A 23289-nucleotide genomic window follows, 5' to 3' on the forward strand; every position below is an offset into this window, starting at 1 on the left:
TTTTTTTTTTTTTTTTTTCCAAAGGATGTTGTTGAGAAACTTGCCGAACTAGGAGCAGATCGTTCATGACCCAAATCTCAGCAAATGCAGAGGGCTGAAAGCTGCAGCGGAGGTTTGCTTTCCTACCACTCACATTTGTGATCTGCAGCAGGAGCCAAGAGCCAGCTCCTCGTTTGTTTAACGGGATGGGACAGAAGATTTCGGGGTACAGAAACCCACCTTCTGCCAATTCATATCCCAAATACTTCCTGGGCTTGATGTGTGAGGAGCAGCTGTGCTTTAAGAAGCGGGAGGTGCCTTTCCCTGGAAATAATTGGATCAGTTGTTAAAAAAAAAAGGCAAAATAAATACTCCAGAGTTGAAGCAGGCGCTGCAGCTGGTTGGTGAGGAGCACTGGAGCTATGGAAATGGGGAAATTGCTACTCTGCAAGGAGAGGCAAGCTCAATATTTCCTCCGGTGTGGGAAGTGTTGTCACGGCAATGGAGAAACACAGAGCACCCAAGGAAATGTGTGCCACGGGGAAGGGCAGCGATCGCCTGGCAGACCTCATTCATTTCCCTGCTTGGGTATTTGGCACCAACTCGTGGAGGCGATTACACACGAGCAGGTCTCACCTTTTAAACACTCTCCGTATAATAAGAGAGAGAGAGGATGTGCCTAAGAATATCAAAATGTTTTACCTCGATGTCTATTCAGCCCTTTGATCATTTTTCTCTCCCTTACTCATCATTTTTACGGCTGAACGCTTTAATTTGCCACCAAAGGCAGCTCGGTTTCTCACCCACACCAGGTAGCCTCCGCTCCCTTGCCAGCTTTAAAACCACCCCGTGTTTTTGAGGCCATTTATTTAAAAATAGCGTTTAAAATCAAGGTGCTCGCATTACATGCAACCCCTGAAAGAGCTCTGTAGTACTCCATAAATTACAGCCTCTGCTACAGACCATTTAATGTAAGCAAGACGGGAAAAAAAATTGCATGCAGACGATGATGAAAGGCGAAAGCATTTTTCAGAACTCAAGGTCCGCACCGTAAGAGTAAAAAATTTCCTGTCTCTGCTGGGGGTGACCTTGCACAAACCAGCTTCCACGTGGATCTCAAAACATCAGGACTAAATTAGGGCCTTGTAACGTGAATGCAGGCTGAACAAGGCTGTGCAAAGCCCCCCGGGGCATCAGCGTGCCTAGGAAGTCCCTTGTTTAGCCTCGTTGAGATGTGGAGAAAATTACTGAGATGGTTTCAAGTGCGGTGAGCTGCTTGGGGTGATTCCTGGCTGCGTTTAGAAGAAAGGAGATCTCAGAAGAGCTCGCAGGTAGATGGCTTTTGGAGAGATGGCTGCTGGCTGGTAAGCTGAATACTTCATTTGGCACGAGAAACATTGCTTGGTGGGCAGCTTCAAAAAAAAAAAAAGCAGATGTTGTGGCAAAAGGCAATTTGTTGAAACCAAATCCTTTTGCTTGAACGAATGTTTCAGCAAATTTTTGAGCTACACTAACAAGTGCCCCGGGCAGCTCCCCGACGGGCTGCCAGGAGCTCCGGGAGGTGATCTGGGCTCGGTGGAGCGCATCACCCCGTGTCCTGACCAGGTGCTGGGATGAGGCATGACCTTCGCTTCACAGCCCGTCTCGGGGCCAGTCTCTGGCTTGGACACCGGAGACCCTGGGAGACAGCGAGGAGCTGCAGACAGCAAGCCCCAGAGATCCTGGGTAAGGTACAGGAAAAAAAAAAAAAAAGAAAAGAAAAAAAAAAAAAAAGAAAAAAAAAAAGAAAAAAAAAGAAAAAAAAATCAAATTCTGAAGTGGTGTGATGATTTTTTATTTGTTTTTTTAATAAATATGATTGTTCCTTTTCTGGGACGTTTTTGGTATTCTTTCTCTCTCTCTTTTATTTTTTATTAAGTGTTCTAGTGCTATTAAGCTGGAAGAAAAAGAAGCCCAAGCTTGTCTTGGTGTTCTAGGTTAATGAGTTTTAATGAGTTGTGTTTCTAACCTAGGATCTCTTATTTCATGCAGCCCCAGCAAATCGGGGCTTTATGTTCTCTAGCCACATTATCTCCCAATGAATAAATGACTAAATTAAACTTCATACAGGCTTTCCATGCTGAAAAGAGGGAAAGAAACTTGTTTTGGAGACAACCATGATCACTGTGATCACTATGAGAAGTGAGAACCTCAACCGGAGTGACCTGGGGAGAGCACAGCAACTCGCTCCTCTACGCCAAGGTGGGATGTTGCTCCAGCACTGGCACGAAAAGAAATGTATTCTGCATAGGGGAGCTGGCCATGGAAAACATTAAAAAAAAATAATAAAAACTAAAGAACAAACAAACAAAAACCCACTGATTTGTCGGTCTCAAAACCATCTGAAATGTGTTTTTAAAGACTGAGCCTTAAGAACCAGTATTTGTGGTTCTTTTTTTCCTCTTCTTCTTTCTGAACCCTCAGACCACACCAAGGTTATTTAGTTCACATTTTACGCTTTTCTCCACTGCCGTGAGGATTACAAATCAGCTTTGAAAATAAAACCTCCAAGTCTAACTAAATCGCTTGACTCTAGAGGCAGAAGGCCTGGGACAGCAAAGTCACCATTCCAAGAAAAAACATCGAAATCCCGAAAGTTGATGGAGCTGTGATTTAACACAGCCTAACTGAGAAGATCCAGCAGGACCATATGCTGAAGCACTCAACAGCTCTACAAGGGAAGTCAAAGTCCAAGTGCCTTTTCTCGTGCTGTGATCAAATTTAAATAAAATGAAGCTATTTTGATTTCGAGCGCTACGCCAGCGAGACCTTATTTGGAATATTCCCTGCTGTGAGAGGAAGGCAGCCAAGAAATGGAGACGGCGCAGCTTTGAGATGAGTGCTCCGAGGGACGAGCAGCCCCACGTGAGCTCCTCACCCAGCGCCTGGGGAAGACATGAAGGCTCCTGGAAGAACCAGGCGAGAAATAAACCCAGGCACGAGGCACAGCTGGAACAAGAGGGTGGCGAAGGCAGAGCCAGGAAGGCAAGGTAAGAGAAGGAGCGCTGAAATGAAGTGCCAGAACTTCTGGTTCTTCCATAAAGAGGTAGGGAAGCACTAATCCAAAATGATTTTTGAGCCATTTCAGAAACAGTTTTGCTAATTTGATGCAAGTGATCAGCTCCATTCATCCGAACAGCCTTTTTCTACTTCTGACGTGTAGCCTGGGTTCTATCTACATCAATTATTTAATAAATATTATTAATATACTCAATTTAATGTGGTATTTCTATACTGACCAAATGAGGCTGATCAAATCTGAAATTTCTCACCCAGCCTTGGGTTTTTGCCCACGCCCCTTGGCTGTAAGAGCTGACAGAGGGATGAATGGTTTGAAAGTCTTGGGGAAATGGGACTACAGGAAAACCCTGGCACTGCAAGAAGGGCAGTCCAGTGCCCAAGAAGGGAAGAGAAGCACGTGAGTGCCTCCAGTCAGGGCTTTCAGGGGCTGTAAAGGTTCAATCTCCAGTGAAGGGACGTGATCTTTATGAGATCTCCACCAGCTTCCAACTATTTCAGCAGGAGCTCGACATTTTGCATTTTTTTTTACACTGTTTTTATTGATTACCCTGAATTGCATTGGGCAGTTTTAAGTCAGCGGCTCGCCCTCTCTGTTGCTGTTTTGTTTGGCCAGTAACGAGATGTAGAAATGCTTATCCATGGATCTGGCTGGCTTATGGCATCAGTTCACCCCTCCATTAAACGTACTTCTGAATTCTCTAATACGAAATCCTCATGATGTGACTTGCTGTAATATTGGAGCAATTTCAGCCGTAGGCAACTCCAGCAGATAATTAAAATTAAAATTTTCCTTTTGTGTTAAAGCCCTGTAAATTTACAAACCGTCTCTGAAGGTGGGCAGCTAGAGAGCTGTCTGTCTCGTGCAAGTGCGGGTTGCCCAAGCTGTAACTTTTTGCAGAGATTAGGGGAGAGAAACCCAGAGACAGTCGGGACATAGCAGGACCACTGAAGCAACACACAAAATTGAGTCCCAAAATCTGTGTTTCGCAGTGTACCAAGGATTATCTGGGAGGCGACAACCATATTTTTTACTCGTGAAGAAAACTGTTAGCTAATACTATTTATAATGTTGCTTACCTGCTAGATACCCACATAAGAGCTATCAATGGGAGAGAGTACTGACAACAAGCTAATGAGCTCCTGCTGCTCGATAAATGTCTCAGCTTTGCTTCAGCGTTTCTTTGTGCAGTGGGAGACAGCCATCCCAGACAATGCTCCCCTGCAATTATTTTATTCTGTTTCTACCCATAATTTTAGCATAGCTTACAAAAAAAAAAGGAAGGCGCAGCAGCTTCTGCGAGGACTGATACAAGTAAACAAGAGTTGCTCAATGTATAATTACTAAATTCTTTCAAAGTGGGGAATAAAAGTAATCAGAGAACTGTCCTTCCAGGAAAGTAATCTGGTTTGAATATGATTTATTTTTCTCTTTCTCTGATTTATTTGTCTCTTCTTGTGTCTGTAAATAAGGCGTAGCAACCATGAGGTATCCTGCTGAATGGCTTTCTGTGAGATTAGCCGTCGGGAAAAGGTTGCAAGCTACTTTTTATCCAGCTGTTGAAGCTGCCTATTTGTGATGAGAAATGCTGGGAGAAGCTACAGATTTTTGCAGAACACCTCTCTGAAATAAGGCGATGGTATTAAAGCAATCGGAATTTATGGCCCAGGCTTGGCCTGAATTAAAAACAAAAATCTGTCCTCTTCCAAAACTCAGGGCTGCCCAGAAAATCATCTTTCCCGTATTTTAATTCCAGATGTGCATTCCTTATCTCCACCGGTTATCATCCTCACAAATCCCTCGCTGATAGCATTACTCTACCCCTGGTGGTGCCGATATTCTCTCAGTGTGGTGCTGAACGGGTCGTGGGGCACCACCCTGCTGCTGTTAGCTGCCCCCCCAAAGCCTTTTACCTGTGTGGTTTCCCGGTGATTTTTGGACATGTGTTTAATCTGACTCTTTCTTATTAAAAAGAAGGAAAGAAAGAAACGCCTCGATGAGTATTTAAGGGAAAGGCTTTTGAATTGCAGGAGGAACATATTCAGAACCCGCAGCAAGCCTGGCAGTGGATTACGTCAACCTGAAGATGGATTTTGCTCCCTCTGTCTCATCAAATAATCTGATTAGCTGGCAGTGATTACGCCTGGCATGATACACGGCATTCTGTGAGCTGCGGCTGTTCCCGGTTGCCTTTTGCGTTCCTGCGCTGCCTTCTTTCACAACAAATCCCCTTTTCATTCTCACCAAGCGCCGGTGACTGCTCATCTTGGCTCTGTTAATGCTAACGCATTAGTGCTACGCAGTGACAGTGGCTTGCTACACAGCGGCGTGCTCACCCGGAGCAGAGAAACGCCCAGGTTCTTGCATCTAAACTTCCCAGCCAAACCTAGACCCAGTCAGCAGTGTCAGAGCCTTGCCCCACAGCCCTCTCACCGCTTTTCTTCTCCTGGCAGGAGCATTTCGTGGTGTTCTGGGTGTTTGGTAGTGGTTCCACGTGTCGTGCTTGGGGATGAGAGAGATGCTGGCCATTGCACAAGGGAATCCAGCCTCTTTGGGCCTGACATTTCCAGGCAGCAATTAGTCGGTGGATTTTAATCCTTTTTTTTTTTTTTTTTCTCATGAATTTTTGTCTGAAGTCTTCACAAATGTCTTGCATTCCCCTACAGGGACTGAGGCTGCTGCTTCCTTTTATAGCTGCATTGTTACTTCTCATTGTCTTCCCCGATGACTTTCTTCAAGAGCTCATTCAAAGAGCTTTTTTTTTTTTTTTTTTCTTTTTCCTTTTCTTTTCTCTTTGTTTTTAATACACTGCTCCACATTTTAATTCTCTCCCTCTTTTTCTCCTCTTCCCTTTGCCCCCCTCCACTGCATCCTCATGCCGTGCCCAGGTGATCAGATGGCTCATATCCTTCATCAGGGAAGCTCTGGCACGAGAGATTTACTCCATCACCCCCTTCCTCTACTCCCTGCAGAACCACAGGGAAATCAAGAAAAAATGGTGCGTGCTGTAGCTGTCATTGCAAGCACTCCCCACTCCTAACCTCTTTTCCTTGCTGCTACTGAAGCACGTCAGAGCGACCGAGGAGCTAACAACTCAGCACACACTTCTGGCGTATTTCTGCAGAGTTGCTCCTAGATGTAAAGCTGTAATTGTTTAGTTTCTACCTTTCCAAGTTTTTTTTGGGGGGAGAGTGGCAACCTGTCACAGCACCCAACAGCTGTAGCAAGCAAAAACGGTCAGGACATCGTGCCTTCTCCGATGCTTTCCTCCTCTGTGTAGGGGATCCAGTGATCTAGCTGCAGCTGAATATTTTTGTGTTTCAAGCTGAAATGAGAAAAAAGAGCCACAAGCCTGAGATTTACTGGGTGTGAAGGCTGGGGCTGACTCAGAGAGAGCGTGGAAAAACGGTAACAAATCGGTCAACCACTTAAAATATCCTTTTTTAGCTTCAAAAACTGTGCTGCTTTTTCATTTTTATTTTTTTTTTCTGCACTTCTATTCCTTACCCTTTAGCTAAGCGTTTCAGATCAGTCGCAAGTCTTCCTTGATCACGGAGAGCCTGAAAGCACTGAACGAGGCAACGGCAAGAGGAGGATTCGAGGAGCTGGTGTGAGCAGGGAGTTCTGCAGACTCACAGTTCAGCTCGTGAAGAAACAACCATCTGGTGAGCATGTGCATCCCTGCTCCCAGGGACGCCCAGCAGGAATTGCCTAATGGGAGCCCGCGCTCTGCCCGGGAGCGAGGAGTTACCGGGGGAAAGAGAATTGCATAAGAGAGAGATCTGCACTTATCCATCACTAACTGGAGGTAATCTTTACACTCAGAGCGAGAAAATTCTGCTGCAGCACAAAAAGAACCCGTGCCAGTGCAAAATAATTTGGCATTTGTCTTTCTGGCTACCTGAAGCATGATTTTGCTGAACCGAATCCCCCAGCTATTGTATGCAACAGCGAGAGAAATGCTACTGTGAAATGTTTCAGTGCTTCGGTTCTAATTATAGCTTTTGCTATCATTTGCTGGGTTCTGAGCAGGGTGAATCAGAAGAGAAACGTCAGGGAGAGTTGAGGGAAGGAACCTTGCTAACAACGAGCATCAGGACAAAAGAAACGGGGCATCTTGGAAGGCAGCGTGCTGCAGGGTGTTTAATAGGAGGCAAAGACAATTTGCAAGTCTTGGTTGTTCTGAAAAATCCTAAATTTATAAATTCTTTGCGGGAAAGGAAGGGAACTTCCAAGCCATCTGCCTAGCTGGCTGCCGGCAAGGCTCACACCTCAGAGGCACAAAGGGTTCCTGCTTTGGGGGCTGGCTGCCACACCGGTGCTGCTGCTGCAGCTCCAAAATCTGTTATCAATTCTTTTCTGAGTGGTGCCAGAGCCAAGAAGCAGCTCCTTCTCGTTCCGGAGGAGCTGGGAGGAAAGAAAGGAAATTGGAGAGCTGAGGAAGGTGGGGAGAAAGCAGCAGGCATCACAGCAACATGGATTAAGGATATTTGAACAAATCCTGGTAGAAATACATACACAAGTTACGTTTTTCCTTGTGAATGGAGGCATAGAGTTTTGCTAAGGGCTTTTTCTGAGCTAGAGGGCAGCTCCTGTTCTTATGCAGCTGGTTAATGAAGGCGCATAATCTCCAAGGTATGAGTGGATTCAATTCTGCAAAGCTCCCAAAATAACATATTTAAAAAAAAAACACTCCCCAAAGTTCCCAAAATAACATATTAAGCTGTCAAGCTGGTATGAATGTTCCAAACTCACTACTAGAGAGTTAAAATCTGCCCTTAAATTGGCGGAATAAGATTAAAATTTGGGGTGGAATATAGGAAATTAGTACCTACTTACAATTTCTGCTACCCCTAGCAAATATAGAATTGTCTTTCTGACATTTCAAAAAGAAAAAGGTGGTCAGATACCAAACCTATTGAGCACTGGGTTATCAAGTCATGTAGAATTTGATTCTTCTCAAAATCAGAAGCCTGAAAGGTGTGATTGGATGAAATGTGCATGTAAATATCAATGTTCTAAACCACTGAGCAGTCATTCCTATTGTATTTTATTGTTCAAGTCTAGAAGAAATGGTGAATTCCTGCAAAGAAAACCTGCTGGAACATGCCAGCAATTTTTGAGATAAAGCCAGAGACCTGGTCTTAGGAATAACACTGCTGACATTAAAAATGCCCTGTGGTTTGGAGATACCACTAAGATTCACTTTGGAAATGAACAATTCTGGTAACTTTTTCAAATCCAATTCTACCACGTGTGTTTGCTATCCTATAATACAGGGTCACCTATTTCATGACTTGGAGTGTCTCAGCTCTGCAGAATAACTATGCAGATACAAAAATCATTTGAATTCTCTCGAATTCTTGGGTATCTTTCAGTTGACCATAAGTTTTTCTTACCCACGCAACAGAAGTTTTTGAAGTGATACAAGCCTAGGTTCATGGGAGGTCTTTTCTGTGCTGTGAAAGTATATCACATGCTCCTAACGTGCTGCAATGCGCTGTGTTTTGTTTAAAGTTTCTTTTCATGATCATCCAATGCTTTCCTGACACCTCACGAAATATTCTGGAAGAATCTGAAGTGACACATTCTCCAAAACTATTTATTCTATTTTCTCATCTCTTTGCGGTCTGATCTATAACCGCTATTTCTGCAAATTTCCCATTGTTGCACTTCTGGAGCAGCTTTGACAATTTACCCCACCATTTGTTGTTGCCTGAGATGACTGCTTTTCCATCGCCTTGCCTAGATGCCGAGAGCAAGGGATACATTTTCTGAATTATTTTTAAGCCCAGAGATGGCATGATTTCTGAAGCACTCCTTTTACATGACTTCTCCGAGCTCATCTGGATCTTCTATGTGGGCGTGTGAAAGAAAATAAGTTGTCCCGATCCTTTCTGTCGCTAAATATATGTAATTGTTGGTATATTTCCTAAAATGCAGACCAGGGCCCAACTTGTTCAGTGGAGACAGAAAGAGATTTTAGTAAATAACAAATCTGGGAGAGATGAATCATGTTATCCCCACCCCGCACCCCCCGACAGTTTTGTGATGTGTACAGGGAACTGATTTAATTGTAAATGGAGACAAATTTCTATTTCTGTCTCCATAAATAATTACATTTTACTCATCCTGACTCCAGCTGTAGATGTTTGTCTGCTGGACAAAGACATTTTCTCTAGCATGAGGCATCGCCGGTCTGCTAGAACACAGTGGGTGTTTTTCCTTTACTCTGCTTTTTGTTCCTTTACTTTTGTTGAACAAAAAGGAATGGATCTGACTGGTCAGAAGGGATGGGTTTCCCCGTGAAAACCGGAGCCTGAGGGATTAGCGATTAGCTAGGTAATGGGGTCGTCTTGATTGCCTTGGCTGGGAATAGGGCATTGCACGCAACCATGGAAATAAAAGTGGTGAAAGTATGTGGAAGAGTGAAACATACAGGAGGAACTGGGGTGGAAAAGCAGTTAGGTAGCAAGTGATGCAAGACCCAAGAGCTGAGATGTGGGCAAGTAAGGTGGTTTTGTTCTGTCAGAGACATTACAATAGTGACCTGAGGAAGACTGAGAGTGAGCAGAAAGTGAGGGAATATGAGCAGAAAGTGAGGGAATATGACAAATGGGCGGCTTGGGGCCTGACGAAGCAGCCATGGGTCGCGGGGTGCCCTTTCTTCCCCAGGTTTGTAATGAGGAGCCATTTCTCCTCAGGACGAGGCGTTGGGACGGGTTGCCCAGGGAGGTGGTGGCGGCACCGTCCCTGGGGGTGTTCAGGGAGGGGTTGTACGTGGTGCTTGGGGACACGGCTCAGTGGGGACACTGGTGTAGGGGCTGGTGACTTTGTGGGGCTTTTTTAACACCGGCGACGCCGCCGCCATGTCCCAGGACCCCCCCCCCCCCCCACCTCCCCCTCAGGCGCCATGAGGGGGCTGCGGAGGGGGGCGGGGCTGTGGGAGGGGGGCGGGGCTTCCCCCCACACTGCCCGCCCGCCCTGGAGGCGGCCCCAGCGGCGGGGATGACATCACCCGTTCTCCCCAAAGAGCCGCGCGCCGATTGGCGGAGGGGCCGGGCGGCGCGGCGCGGCTCACCAATGAGCGCGGGGCTCGGCGGGCAGGCCGGGCTGACGCGCTGGGCCGCAGGGGGGGGTTATTTTGCTCCGGGCCGCCGCCATTAGAGGAGGCCCGGCGGGGGCTGCCCCCCCCCCCCTTTACCCCCCCCTTATTCGTTCCGTCCTTTTCCCACCTTTTCCCCCCCCCTCTCCCCGGAGTGGCACCGCCCGCCGCCGCGGCCGCCCGCCGCGCTGGGAGAGACCATGGCGTGAGCGGGGGGGGGGCGGCGGGGGCGGCGGGGCGAGGTGAGGCTGAGGGGCGCTGAGGCGAGGGGAAGGGAGGGAGGGGAGGGGGCTGCGGCCGGGCCGGCCCCGCGGAGCCCCCCCGAGGCTCGGGGAGGGGGCCCGGGGGCTGTGCAGCCGCAGGCCGGGGCTGTTTCCATCCCCCGGGGGGGCTTTTTGCTGTTTTATTTAAAATTTGGCTGTTTTTTGGTGATTTCTAGTGGGTGGGGGGCGCCCCCCCCCCCCCCCCCCCCCCCGGGTGCCTGTGGCGGCGGCGCGGGCTGCCTCAGAGCGGGATTTTATTTTATTTAATTTATTCTCGCTGCGCGAGTTGCCTCAGAATATTTTATTTTCATTTTATTTTATTCTTTTCTGCTGAGCCCCAGCCGTTTTTTTCCCCTCTCTCGTTGAAGAAAGTTCAGGGAGCGAGAAGGAGGGGGGGGGGGGGCCTTACCCGCGCCTCAGCGCCCCGCCGCCACCGCCACGGCCTGCGCCGGGACACGGCCCCTGAGGTGAGCCCCTGAGGGGGATTTTGGGGGGATTTTGGGGGGTTATGGGGGGGGCACACGGAGCTTCCCGGCCTCACAATGGGGAAAAGTTCCCCTGGAATGGCCGGGGGGGGGCCCAGGGGCTGGGGCAGGCTCCGTGTGCCCCGCTGGGGGGGCTGTGTGTGAGCGTGGGGTGAGGGCAGGGGGGGATCTGCAGCGTGGGTGGGGGAAATGTGTGCTGAGCGCTGCCCTCACCTCCTCTCCCAGGCTTTCAGTCTTCAAAGTGTGCGTTGTTGCCAGCAGAACGCCCTAACGGGAGTTCAGGAGGGATCCGTCTCGCTCAAGGAGCAAAACCAGAAGCAAAATCCGGTGTTTTTGTCCTTGGTGACTGCAGGATAGATCTGTGATGGCAATTGTTGTTTCCCAAAGCGGTTAACTAGGGAGGGGAGCACAGGTAAGCAACAGGAAGCGTTCAGGAAATCTCTTATTTGCCTCCTTCCTAAGCCTGTCCCGCACTGGTGTCTCAGCACACATCCATATGTAAAGATCACCTCTGACTGCAGCTCGTCAGAGCATCGAAACTTCCCTCTGGATGCATTGCACGTTGTAGGATTTGGGAAACCCGAGCTCTGTGGTGTATTCCTCTTGAAGAAGAAAGAAGTTGTTGCCTTTATTTTTTATTTTTTTTAGGCTGCTTAAAGGAAGGCAGGCGGATGGAGATGACTGATGAGGCCGTAATCTGTTGTTGTGGAGTTGTATCCATTAGCATTTTCTCAGAAGTATAATTAAAAGTATTAATTAAATTGGAATGCTGAGCGGCGTAGAAGCATCAGTGGGATTCATCGCAGAGGCATGGCTCAAATTGGAGACTAGTTAAAATTGGTCAAGGCATTTTTAGTTGTATTTAGGCTCGTGTGTGGTCATTTTAATACTACGTCATTTAACGTGTAAATTCCTGGGGGGTGGGAAATACCATCCGTGCTCGGTGTGCTTTGCAGGGTAGATCCACAAATAAGTCAGAAATTGAGGTAGAAAATACTTTGCTGATTGCATGGGAAGCTGTTTTAACGCATTTGGTCAAATAAATGTGTGTTTGGGCACCCCAGTGTGCTGCCTCCTTCACGTGGCAGTGACTTTGGTGGCGAGGTTTCCCTTTGCAGTGTCAGGGATGAGATTATGTGGGACTTGAGATCAGTGCATCCCTCACCACGACGTGCCATCTTCTGTGGAGATTGGGTTAGTTTGAGCTGGTCAACGTTTGTGTCAGTGAGTAATCCTCATTTTGACCGTAAGAATTACAATTCCAGTCTCTGTTACTAAAATGGAACTAAACTTCACTTTGGCAGCTGGAAATGGCTGGCTGGACCGTAACACAGTTCTTAATTTAATTTTTTTTAAAGTAGTACTACAGATGAATAGGGGAATGAGGAAGAGTTGGAAAGAGATCTATTTATTTTTTTTAAACACAGCTCATGAAGAGCTTACTGCTTCCCCTGTCAGATGGCATAGCTCGGTAACATCAGTCCAGGAACAGGTCATTGCAGCTCCGCAGTGTCAGTTGAATGGAATTTGCTATACCGTAAAAAGAAAATGTCTCAGATCTTAATCAGAAGATAGAAGCTGTTTGTAATTCAGGTATTTTCCTGGACTGTGAGACTTGTCAACTTGAGGGGGGTTTATTTGTGTTTGGGTCATCAGCTGCTGAAGCACAGGCTCTGTACGTGTGTAAGTTGATTCTTCTGGAACTTTGTTGAAATGCGAGGTTAATAATAGGACTCACCCCTTCGGTGTCTAACAGCAAATACTTCAGAGCAACAATTAGTGTGTAATGATTTGAATTATTTCCTTTTTCCTTCTTCTGTGGCACAGGCAGGTGGAAGCTCTGTAGTCAAACTGCAATTTTTTTCTACCCACCACTTTTCAACCCCCCCCTTTTTTCTTTTTATTTTCTGTGCCACCATCCCATTTGGCAAAAACTTGTTTCAGTGCAGACCAGAGAGGAAGAGGTCTGGAGGGAGTGGAGTAGGGGATGAGTGAAGTTTAAAGAACCCTCTTCAAGAGGGGTTGACCTTGGCTTGAGAAGGAAGAAGCAGTTGCAGGTTTTATTTATTTTTAATCAAAGAACACGGGAAGTGTAATGTGCTGGGACGAGTGGAGGAGTTCCTGGTGTGTGCAGAGCATCTTGTCTACAAAACAGACAAGTTTGCAGCTCTCTGCTTCTTCTTCTACACAGCAGGCATAAATAAGCTGGCTTTTTTTTTTTTTCTTTGGTTATTTGAGTGTAAACTGACGTATCTGCCCTGCTTGTTGGGACAAGGATAACAAAAGCTGGTACTTCTGAGACAAATGCTGGGGAAGGCACAGAATTTACATCTGTCTTTAAGCCTTAACTCAAAACTGAGCCGAAAACCCTTGGAAGAAACGAGGGCTGGGTACAGACTGGGTACCGGGTGTGAAACTCCCGTTTCAGGGGGCTGCAGGGCTGGGCCTGTTGTGAGCGAGAAGAGCAGTGCTTCCTGAAACCGGCACCGGGGAGTGAAGAGGCCAGAACTCCCCCTGCGATGCTAGCAGGCAGTGTGCAGTGACATTTATGTGGGTTGTGCTTGCCATTGTTGTGTCAGCGAATCCTAAGGCTTAGGAATCCTGTCCTCTGGTTCTTTGGTTCGATTTTGCATCTGTTCTTGAGTGGCTTCCAATGAAACAGAAAGGTCTGAGTTAATGGGGAGCTCAGAGATTTTGAGAAACCTTGAAGTCTTGTTGGTGCTTTGCCAGTTTCTTTTCAAGATCTAGAACGTGAAAAGTGTCCCTGCCATGGTTTACGTGACTCTGGAAAGAAAAATAAGCGTGAGTGCTCTGTTTTGTTTTCAGTAGCTTAGAACTGCTGCCATCGAGTAGTCATCTAGTAGCTTTGTGAAGTTGCACGTACTTTTTTTAGGTGCATTCATTTGAAAACTGTGAAGCTTTTGGGCCGTGGTCGGTTGGGTTCTGGGGAGAGAAATGACTCATAGGTCTGATAAGTGAATAATTCTAAAAAACAAAAACCGGTGAGGGTGACTGTGGGTTCATGAGAGAATCTCTTGTGGTTAGAAGGACCGTAAGTGCGTTAATGCTGACTTCTTCCAGACGGACGGGCTTGGAAGTATTTCTCATCTCCATTCTTCTCCCTGTTTTCCAAGGGTGGAGAGTGTCTGTGCAGGGAGCTGGGGCCTGGGTGTTTTTCTGGAGCAGCTTCCACCTGCAGGTCTGGGTCGTGTGTGATTTCACGGGCTGGGGAGTATCGATGGGCTCGTTGTCATGCCAGGCCTCCAGTTTTTATTTCAGACTGCTGAGGGAATCAGGGTTGGTTTGTAGAGGTGTCTCAGCAGCATCTGGTTGTCATTTAGGTGCCTGCTGCCAGATGGGCCTGGGGGCTTTGGTTTTGGCTACGGAGGCTTCCCCTTCCCCTGTGCTCATCAAGAAGCTGACTTGTATCACGCTGAAGCACTGGGAAGGCCCCCTGGGCTGTTTACCTATTTTTGACCTCTGCAGCTTGGCAGGGATAAAAATAATTGTCACCTTGCGGGCTGTGAAGGATTTACTTGGGGAAGGCTGCTGAGAATTATCTCCGGCAGCGAGTTACTCCCACCCTCACCTCCCACTCCCCGAAAGCAGGGGGCTTTGGGGCTCTGCCTCTGAAATTTTGCAGCAGCTGAATATCTTGCTTGATTTGTTTGAGCAAAAAAAAGGATTGCTAATGCTTAATAACAACATCTGACTTCCTTTTAAAGTTTGATGCGTGCTGTGATGTTAGAACTCTTTGGTCTTCCTCTGACACCTTGCAGTCTAGCCAATATCTTAAGAGGAGCTGGATAAAACAGCGAGTGCGGCTTGTGTGCTTTTTTGTGCTAGAACTTGAAGCCTTAAAAAATAGCCCAATTGCAAATGCGTGTACCAAAGACAGTCCCTAGCTGAATGTGAGAGTGGCTTGCCATTAATTAGGAGGAAGCTACACAATGGCCGATGCTGAGAGCGCGTTTCCTTCTCTCATTTGGAGGCAGATGGTTTTTCTCCGCCAAATGGTGAATGTCTGCATCTAGCCATGATCTAATTTATGGTCAGCCACTATTAGGGAGGTCCAGAGGATAATTACTAGAACTGAATGTCAGAAGTACAAATTTTAATAGAGTATTCCTCGGTTGCTGGACAGGTTTAAGTGTCTTTGAGTTTTGATGTCTGACTCCGCAGCGTGTTGTTGTTCGGAGAGTGACATCTGCTTTTCCTCATCTTGTGCAGGGGTGGCTGAGATCTAAACAAAAAAACGAGCCTCATGTTTTAGGCGTATAGTCTAAACACAGATAAACCAGCTTTCTGTATTCGACCTCACTTTTTAGAAAGAAGCCTCTTGTTCAGCTTGTGCGTCGTCAGATGCAAGCGTTGTAAAGCAACAGTTTTTAAGACTGCCTTTTTTTTTTATCACGGATATTTGTTGTATTTGTACATCTTGGGTCCATATTCAGCTGCCGCCTGTTCGTGGTGATGGGATGCTTTAAATGCCGATGGCTGGATTTCCATGAGTTTTCTGTTGGAGCTCATTATTTTGAGTCTGCTTGCTTGGTTTTGATTAGCGTGACGGGGGAGATGCTGCGTGTTATGTAACCGTTGAGCTGCTTACTCGCCTTTCACCAAATGGTATTGGTTTCTGAGCAAGAGTTGTATTTAGTCCCTCCTAATGTGTGGCAACATCTCATTTAAAAGGTTGTTAACTGAGATTTAAAAAGAAGAAACCAGAAAAGCACGCGTGCATTGCCCCAAACCACCACCAAAACCAAGCAGAGCAAGATGTAACTCCTGGAACGTGAGAGCGCTGAGTTGAGGCACTGCTCCTGTCTCTTAGAGCTTGTTTTCAGCAGTGAGTGCTTTCCTAGCATTTAGTCACAAATTTATCAGAGGGATGCCTGCTCTGACGCATTGGAGTTCAGTAACAAATGCAATGGGAACGTTTACTCTGTAAACCCTACAGCAGGGTTAACTGCACAGCCCAGGAGCACAAAGTGCTTTGGGGGTAAACCTCGATAAAAAAGTAAGAAGAGCGAGTGCGTGGCGTTGTCACACATCTGTTAGGGCTGGCACAGCGTTCCTGTGCCTGCAGAAGAGCCTGTGTGTAGCTGGGTTTACATCTGAACCTAAAGTTCCCTTTCCCCTTCTGTGTTTCAGCAGCCTCTGCAGATGGGTAATTTCCCAGCTGCCTGACTTCTTACTGCATTTGCAGGAGGAGGCGTCACCTCACGCTAAATTCTCTTGCTTACAGGGAGTTGGGCTTCAAGGTTTATTTGAAATGGCAAGAGTTGGATGGGAAGTGTGCCTAGAATACGGAAAAGATACAGCAAAGTTGGAGTGATTTTTTTCTGAATACGGTAAATGTCTAATAAAGTAGGCTTAAGATATTTTGCAATGAGACATGAATCTGACCAAACGCTGCCTTTGTTTTGATGTAGCTGTAAGTGAAGCTTGTCAGCATTCGCTTGGTGAACAGACCTAAACGTTTTCATGAAGTCACAGCGTTTCAGAACTTGTTTTGGTCAAAAGAGCTGCGTTTCTGGTAGCAGGTTTGTTTGCATAAGGTCACGTCTTCTGCATTGCAACCGCGTGCTTGTAGGAGAAGATGAAAAGGGGTGAGGCTGAGGTCATAGCTCAGGTCTGCAGCTCAGAATATTTGGTGACAGCATTGTCTATAAAAACTGAAGAAAATGAGTTTTAATATGCTACATTGTAAATAGTTACTCAGTTATAACCCAAGCATTTTCTTTTTTTCCCCACCACTGATGTGCTTTACAGATGGCATCACTTAAGTGGCGAGGATTTGGTGTTGCTCAATAGAAGTGAGGTTTGTGCCCGTTTTGCCTCGCTGATGCCTCTGAGGACAGCGGCGTTCTTCCTCCTTTGGGAGCGACCGAGTAGCTCCAGTGCTTGGAGAGCCGGGGCTGTCCCTGCGTGCTCCCAAAGCGGTGCCCTCGTGGGGACGAGGATGGGAACAGTCTGTAGGGTGCTGTGAGCCCCTGCCTCGTGCTTTGTGGCTGGCATCGTGCTGGGGGAGCTGCAGGCCAGGTCCTGCTGCCTGTGCCATGGCTGGCCACTGCGTGTTCTGTGCAAGGCTTTTTTTTTTTTCCTTTTAGCTGATCTGTTTGGGACAATGTCCTTTCTTTTTTTAAAGAGCTGCCCTAACAGCCAGAACAAACCATGCTTACCTGTTGCAGTCCTTGTTCCGAGCGTATCCAGCCTGATACAGAAAATGCTTCTGCATTTGTGACTTTGCAGTAATTCTTTTGTTCTTTGGTATAATATATAGTCATTGCCTTGATTGCTGAGCTTCCAGCTTCAATACTGATCTCATTTGGTTAGCCTGTTGACAAGGTCATTTTTTTTTTTTAATGTAATTTTGCAGGGACTACAACAGCACCTATTGTTCCTTCCTTTAAGCTATAGAAGCTCAGGCAGGTTCAAAGGTTTTTTTCTTTCTAATATAGTGATCTGTTGGGCTTCAATTTACATGTTTGAAAAAGGAACAAATTGTCTTCTTGATTGAAGCTTATGTACAGCTGTGTTTAATCCTCCAGACCTTCCTCCTGGCTGCATTTAAAAAAAAATCGGCAAGTTTTTTTTGTTCGAAGAGGCCTTTGGTACAGGTTGCTGCGGGCTTTGAGAAGATTCCCCTGCTGGAGTGCGCAGCGGAGCAGCAGTGTTTGTGAATGTCCTGTTGTAAGTCAGAACCACCGGGTCCTTTCCCCTTGTGAGCAGCTGGCTCAAATTTGTCGTGTGCCCCTCGGTGTGCTCTGTGGCTGTACACGACAAAGCCAGGCACAGCTGTCGGAGTTCAGACCGACACGTTTTGTCATAACCATGTGTGATGATGGCCCAGGTATTTGGCTTTAGCATGTTTGCCCTCGACAGCTTTAACCGGATTTATACACAGATAAGATCTCAACTTCAGCTTTCTAGGAACTATGACAATTTTTTTTTTTTTACAGGTAAATGAAAAAGAACTTGAGGCAGTGACGTAAAAGGGGGAGTGTTTGTGTAAGTGTGTCAGACTGTGCGGTGTTAATCACAGGCAGTTCTTCTGAGGGCTTTGTCCATCCCCTGTGAGCACATATTTATGTACAAACTTCACAGCAACATTATCCAGCTGTTAGTCAACAACGACAGCTGTCAGTGAGGCTCTTTCTCAGCAGATCTGCATTTAAACGCCACGGTTCAGAGCGCACGAAGAATCCTGTCAGCGAAAGTGCCCTTTGATCTCTTGCTTAGACTTGCAGCCCTGCTTCTGCCCGCTCCTTCTTGTGGTTGATGTGTGGAAGGTGTTACATCTGCACTCGTAAGCTGTTGAGTTACTAGATTCAGCGTTGGATTAGAGGAGTGGTGTGTGTGTGAGTGTGGTTTCCCAAACAAGTTGCTTCACGGAGCTCTGAAACCAAAATAAACGCAGGTTTGCTTTTAGGAGTGTAACGGCAGCTCCGTTGGCGTGGGGCTGCTCGGTGCGTTTTACCTGTAAGTGCAGAGCAAGGCTAGCTTTCTGTGGAAGTCATCACCAGGAGCAAAACGAGCTCAGGTGGGAGCACTGATGTGTTGGTACGGTCACACAGGGCTTCTGCCAGCAGCGCTGGGCTCTGACGAGCCCCCCAGCGAGGAGCCCGTGGTGTAGGTAGGGCTCATGGGGCCAGCCGGTGGGCAGGGGCTCTGTCCTCTGTGGCACGGGGTCCTGCTTCGGTCCCTGTCTGAGCCAGAGGAGAATTTACTTCTGGATGCCATGAATAGTTGACTTACGTCATGGAGATACAGGTCCATCCTGCCTTAATGTGTTTTTAAGACTTGACATTTTTTTTTTCAGTTCCTGCATGCCACTTTGTGTTGTCCCATACACTTAAAACAGGAGCGTTCTTGAAACAAAGCAAAATTTTCTGATTGTTTCTTAAAAGTGACCTTTTCTGACTGGCCTTATTTAATAAAAAGGCAGTCTGTCAGTGCTGTGAGTTTTTTGTTTGCCATTTGATTTAATAATAACTTAATGTTGTCCTCTTTAATGTACTGAACTATTCCAGTAGTCTGTCCAGAATGCATTTAGCACGCTTCCTATGTACTGATCAATTGGTACTCGCTCGGAGTTCCACAGGCTTTAATTTCTTGCCTGCTCGTGCTTTTTGGACATCGAGGCACACACCTGCGCCTCTCGGCCACTGTTACACTCCTTCTCTGCCAGAGGAGGTGCTGCATGATTCGACTTCTCCTCTGTGCAGAATCCAAAGCAGCGAGTTTACTTGAAGACAGAGTGGTGAAGAAGTCATTCTGAAAAAATGTGCCAGTGTTGGAACCGCGTGGTGACTGCCGGCCATGAGTAACAGGAATAAATCCGATGGCGCTGGTGGTCTTGGCATGGGCGTGCTGCCGGGGCTCACCCAGATGGAAACCCAAAAAACTGCTGCATGGAAGTGCTGTGTTTTTCTTCAAAGTGCTCTAGTGCAGGTGCACCGACAGCATGCTGCTTCATACTCGTTTCTGAAAAGCGCCTTCAGCTGTCTTTAGAACCATAAAACATTCCTGTCTCTGAGCTTTGTTGCTCATACAGACATTAAACTTACTTAAGAAACGTTAAAGCCATTAACAAGTGTGTTCCACGAACGGTGGTGGTGGGGAAACCCTTGACCAAATGGATTAGGTAAATCTGTCATTAAGCACGCTCACATTTTGGAACTGCTTTGGCAAAGCCTTAATTTCTTTTCTGGAATAGAGAAACACACATTTCTTTTTCCTACAAGTTTCTGAGAAGTCTTTTAAGGCATTGACCTCGTGTTCTCGTTACGTGACTCTTACCCTTGTACAGATATGGGGACCCCAATATGACCTTGCTCCTCCTTTTTTTCATTTTTCTTTTCCCCTCTTAGAGTGGGCCTGAATTTTTCTGAGCAAGTCACGGAGGGGAAGCAGTAGGAAGCCGAGCTGCCTTCGCAGCACATTCCCTAGCCTGACACAGTTTTATAATGTATGGGTGGGAGGGGAGTGCTCTGCAGGCAGCTCAAACAAGTCATGGTAGCGCCCAAGCTTTCTGGAAAAAGCTCTGTGGGTTCCTGACTGCTCATCTGCCTTCCTGCGCCAGAAATATGGGTTGAGAAAAGGCTCGGCCTGTCCTCTCCTGGCCACGCGATGCCACCTGATCTGGTGCACAGAGCAGGGCTGAGCTGCTGGAAAAAACTGCTGCCTGCTGGGATCCACAGAAGGGAGGCAGCGAGAAGAATAGTTGGGGGAAAAGGGCACCCGTGTGGCTTTCCGTGGCAGCCTGAGGCTGATCAATCAGAGCGGCCGTTTAAGGTCAGGGTGTTGGTGAAGGCATCGCCGTGAAGACTGGGCTCACTTGTAAAGCATCTCCTAATGGGAGAAAGGTGTGAACTGGGGTTTAGTCTGTCCAGATCAGGATTTGATCCTGATTTGCAGCTTCTCTTAAGGTTTTGTGGTACTGGATTCTGGGTGTTTTTATTAACCCAGAGAGTTTGGGTGTGATGAACGTGAGAGCTGTCAGTCAGCTGATAAGACAAGCTTTTTTTTTTTTTTTTTTTTTTGAACAACTCTGTGTGCACCATAATAACATATAAAGGAGGGCTGTATGTCGGGAAACAATGCTATAATAAGAGGAGCTAGAACGTGTACTTTTTTTCTACTTATCCTTTATCTGCCTGCCTTAGTCTTTACCCCATTTGACCTCTATACCAACTGGCAGCAATTGAGAATTTTTTCCTTCCCATCCTCAGTTTCAGTTTCCACTGAGTGCTCAGGGATGTTTTGGGGTGACTTTGATGTTGCTTGCATTGAGTTCTCAACTGATTGCTTGTGTTCTTTTCAAACATTGATTTATTTTAGCCGGTCTGTATGTTAGTATTAGCAGGCCATGGCTGAGTTTAAACACGTAAATTGTGATCAGAGTAGGTGTGGCATTTAATAATTAACTTTCTGGTTACTCAGGTCCAGGAGGAAACCTATAATGAGTCTGTTTTCATTTTGTTTACAGGAATAGTTATCTGCTTAGTGTCATCCTTCGTCTTTGGCAATCTGAGGAAAAGGTCTGAGCCAGCATGAAGACGGACTCTCCTCTTCATTAGAGAAAAAGTGAGTTGGAATGGGATTGAAATCTGGATTGTAGAATGGGAGCACTGCGTTGGCTGCTCAGCACGCACAGCTCGAGCTTGCTTGTGAGTGTTCCTTTAACCTCACAACACATCTGCTGTGAGTGGTGTGGAATCAAGGCCTGGTCTTGGTTAAGCCTGTGTTTAAAAAAAGTCAAGCGTGTGCCTTTTTTTGTAAACTCCTACAGCTTGCTGATCCAAAAGAACTGCTTACTGGTATAACTGCCTACCTGGTACTCTTCCTTCCAGTCCTGTGATGACTTGCTGTGAGCATCTTAGCCTTTGTGTCATTTTTTCCTGTATTGCTTTATTCATATCGAGTTTTATTTCAGTGGTTTAATGCTTGTGACCTGTTTCTGCAGCCTTACTGGCCTCTGTTCCACTACTAATATCTCTTTAATATCTAATTAATGTCCACGCTTAATATCTCTTTTCTGAATATTTCTGGAAGCCTCTGTCCAAACTTAACAAATTCCTGAAATGAGGGACTGAATTTTCTTTCCCACAGTAGGAAATCCCAAATTTGGCTTCTAAGTGGCTTGAGCATTAGTCATTTAGCTCAAGTTTTGCCCTTCTCACAGCCCCTACACAGCGTCCTAATACTCTCAAAAAGATCAAGGTTGTCCCCTCGCCTGGCTTAACTTTCATGCTTTTTGGTGCAGCCCACATCAAGTGGGTTACACCTCATCTTTTGAGATTGTTTTTGGAAGCCGAGCTCGTGTGCAATTAGGTACTAACGATGCATTCTGATCGTTTAGCTTTCTGCCTGACGCAGTTCATTTCAAGAAGTGCACGATGACAGAGCGTGGAATTAAATGGGCTTGTGAGTATTGTACGTACGAAAATTGGCCATCTGCAATCAAATGCACCATGTGTCGTGCTCAGAGACCTAGTGGAACAATTATCACGGAAGATCCATTTAAAAGTGGCTCGAGTGATATTGGTCGAGACTGGGACCCTACAAGCACCGAAGGAGGGAGTAGCCCTTTGATATGTCCAGATTCTAGTGCAAGACCGAGGGTTAAATCATCGTACAGTATGGAAAGTGCAAATAAATGGTCGTGCCACATGTGCACGTACTTGAACTGGCCCAGAGCGATCAGATGTACTCAGTGCTTGTCTCAGCGTAGGACCAGGAGTCCCACGGAGTCCCCTCAGTCTTCAGGGTCTGGTTCAAGACCGGTTCCTTTTTCTGTTGACCCGTGCGAGGAGTATAATGACAGGAATAAACTGAACACAAGGGCTCAGCACTGGACTTGTTCTGTTTGTACATACGAAAACTGGGCGAAGGCCAGGAAATGCGTTGTGTGTGATCATCCCAGACCTAACAACATCGAAGCAATAGAACTGGCAGACACCGACGAGGCTTCTTCAATCATAAACGAGCAAGACAGAGCTCGGTGGAGGGGGAGCTGTAGTAGTGGGAATAGCCAAAGAAGATCTCCACCTACAACCAAACGCGAATCCGACGTGAAAATGGACTTCCAAAGAATCGAACTGGCTGGAGCTGTTGGCAGCAAGGAAGAGCTTGAAGTTGACTTCAAAAAGCTAAAGCAAATAAAAAATAGAATGAAAAAGACTGACTGGCTGTTTCTAAACGCTTGCGTGGGTAAGTTGTTCATTGCTACCTTCTGCTGTTAGCCTAGCGGTTGGGTGTTTGGGGAGAGTGAGGATTTAAGAGTAAACTTGGCATTGGGTTTTTGAAACAGTTTTGTTAATATCTGCCTTTTAATTTTTAAGAGTAAACCTGAAACAACACCTGCTGATGGAGGGTGCAGAGTTCATCCAGAAGCTGAGCAGGGTTAGATGTTTTGCAGCTATGTGTGGGTGGTTTTGCCCTTTTGTTGGAATAAATATCCTCATACCAAAATGCTGTTGTTCTGCTGTGTAGTCCAAAAGTAGAGAAAACTACAAAACCAATCTAGAGAACGCTGTAGTACATACAGTATTGTATTTAAAAGGGAAAAAAGCCTTTACTGGGTATTTGAAATCACTCTTCTCTTTGCAAGCTACGCTAGTAGAAGCAGCAGCTGCAGCTTGGGAGTATTTGTAAACAGTGTAGAGCTCACAACAGTACAAGATGCTCTGTCAGATGTTAAAAATAACACCAAAATATGTAGCTCCAAGAAACTGCATGTGTAATACTGACCTTGACAGTAATAATGTTGTGTTAATACAGATACTGTGGTGTAAATGTTTACAGGCTTTCTGAAAGTATTTTTCTAGGCAACTGCTTCAAAAAATTCAAATGCAATTTTGTTTTATGTTGTAGTGCGTTCCTAAGGAGATTCTG

General features: G+C 46.4%; 1 protein-coding gene across 4 annotated transcripts in view; it reads left to right on the forward strand.

Annotated features, from left to right (window-relative positions):
- The first annotated feature begins 10262 nt into the window (after positions 1–10262).
- ZRANB1 (zinc finger RANBP2-type containing 1) overlaps positions 10263–23289 on the forward strand; it is a 36535-nt gene continuing 23508 nt past the window's right edge. The window contains exons 1-4 of one of the 4 annotated variants that reach the window (XM_084525980.1): positions 17396–17743; positions 17853–17901; positions 20882–20979; positions 21755–22605. In XM_084525980.1, the coding sequence (XP_084382106.1) occupies positions 21792–22605 (814 nt within the window). In that variant the 5' untranslated portion in view covers positions 17396–17743; positions 17853–17901; positions 20882–20979; positions 21755–21791. Of the gene's footprint in view, positions 10385–10462; positions 10873–11173; positions 11303–17395; positions 17744–17852; positions 17902–20881; positions 20980–21754; positions 22606–23289 lie in introns of those variants that run through there. The other 3 variants (XM_084525982.1, XM_084525979.1, XM_084525981.1) reach the window with 3 other exon arrangements.

Source organism: Aythya ferina, assembly GCF_964211825.1.
Source record: "Aythya ferina genome assembly, chromosome: 7".
Taxonomy (NCBI): Eukaryota; Metazoa; Chordata; class Aves; order Anseriformes; family Anatidae; genus Aythya; species Aythya ferina.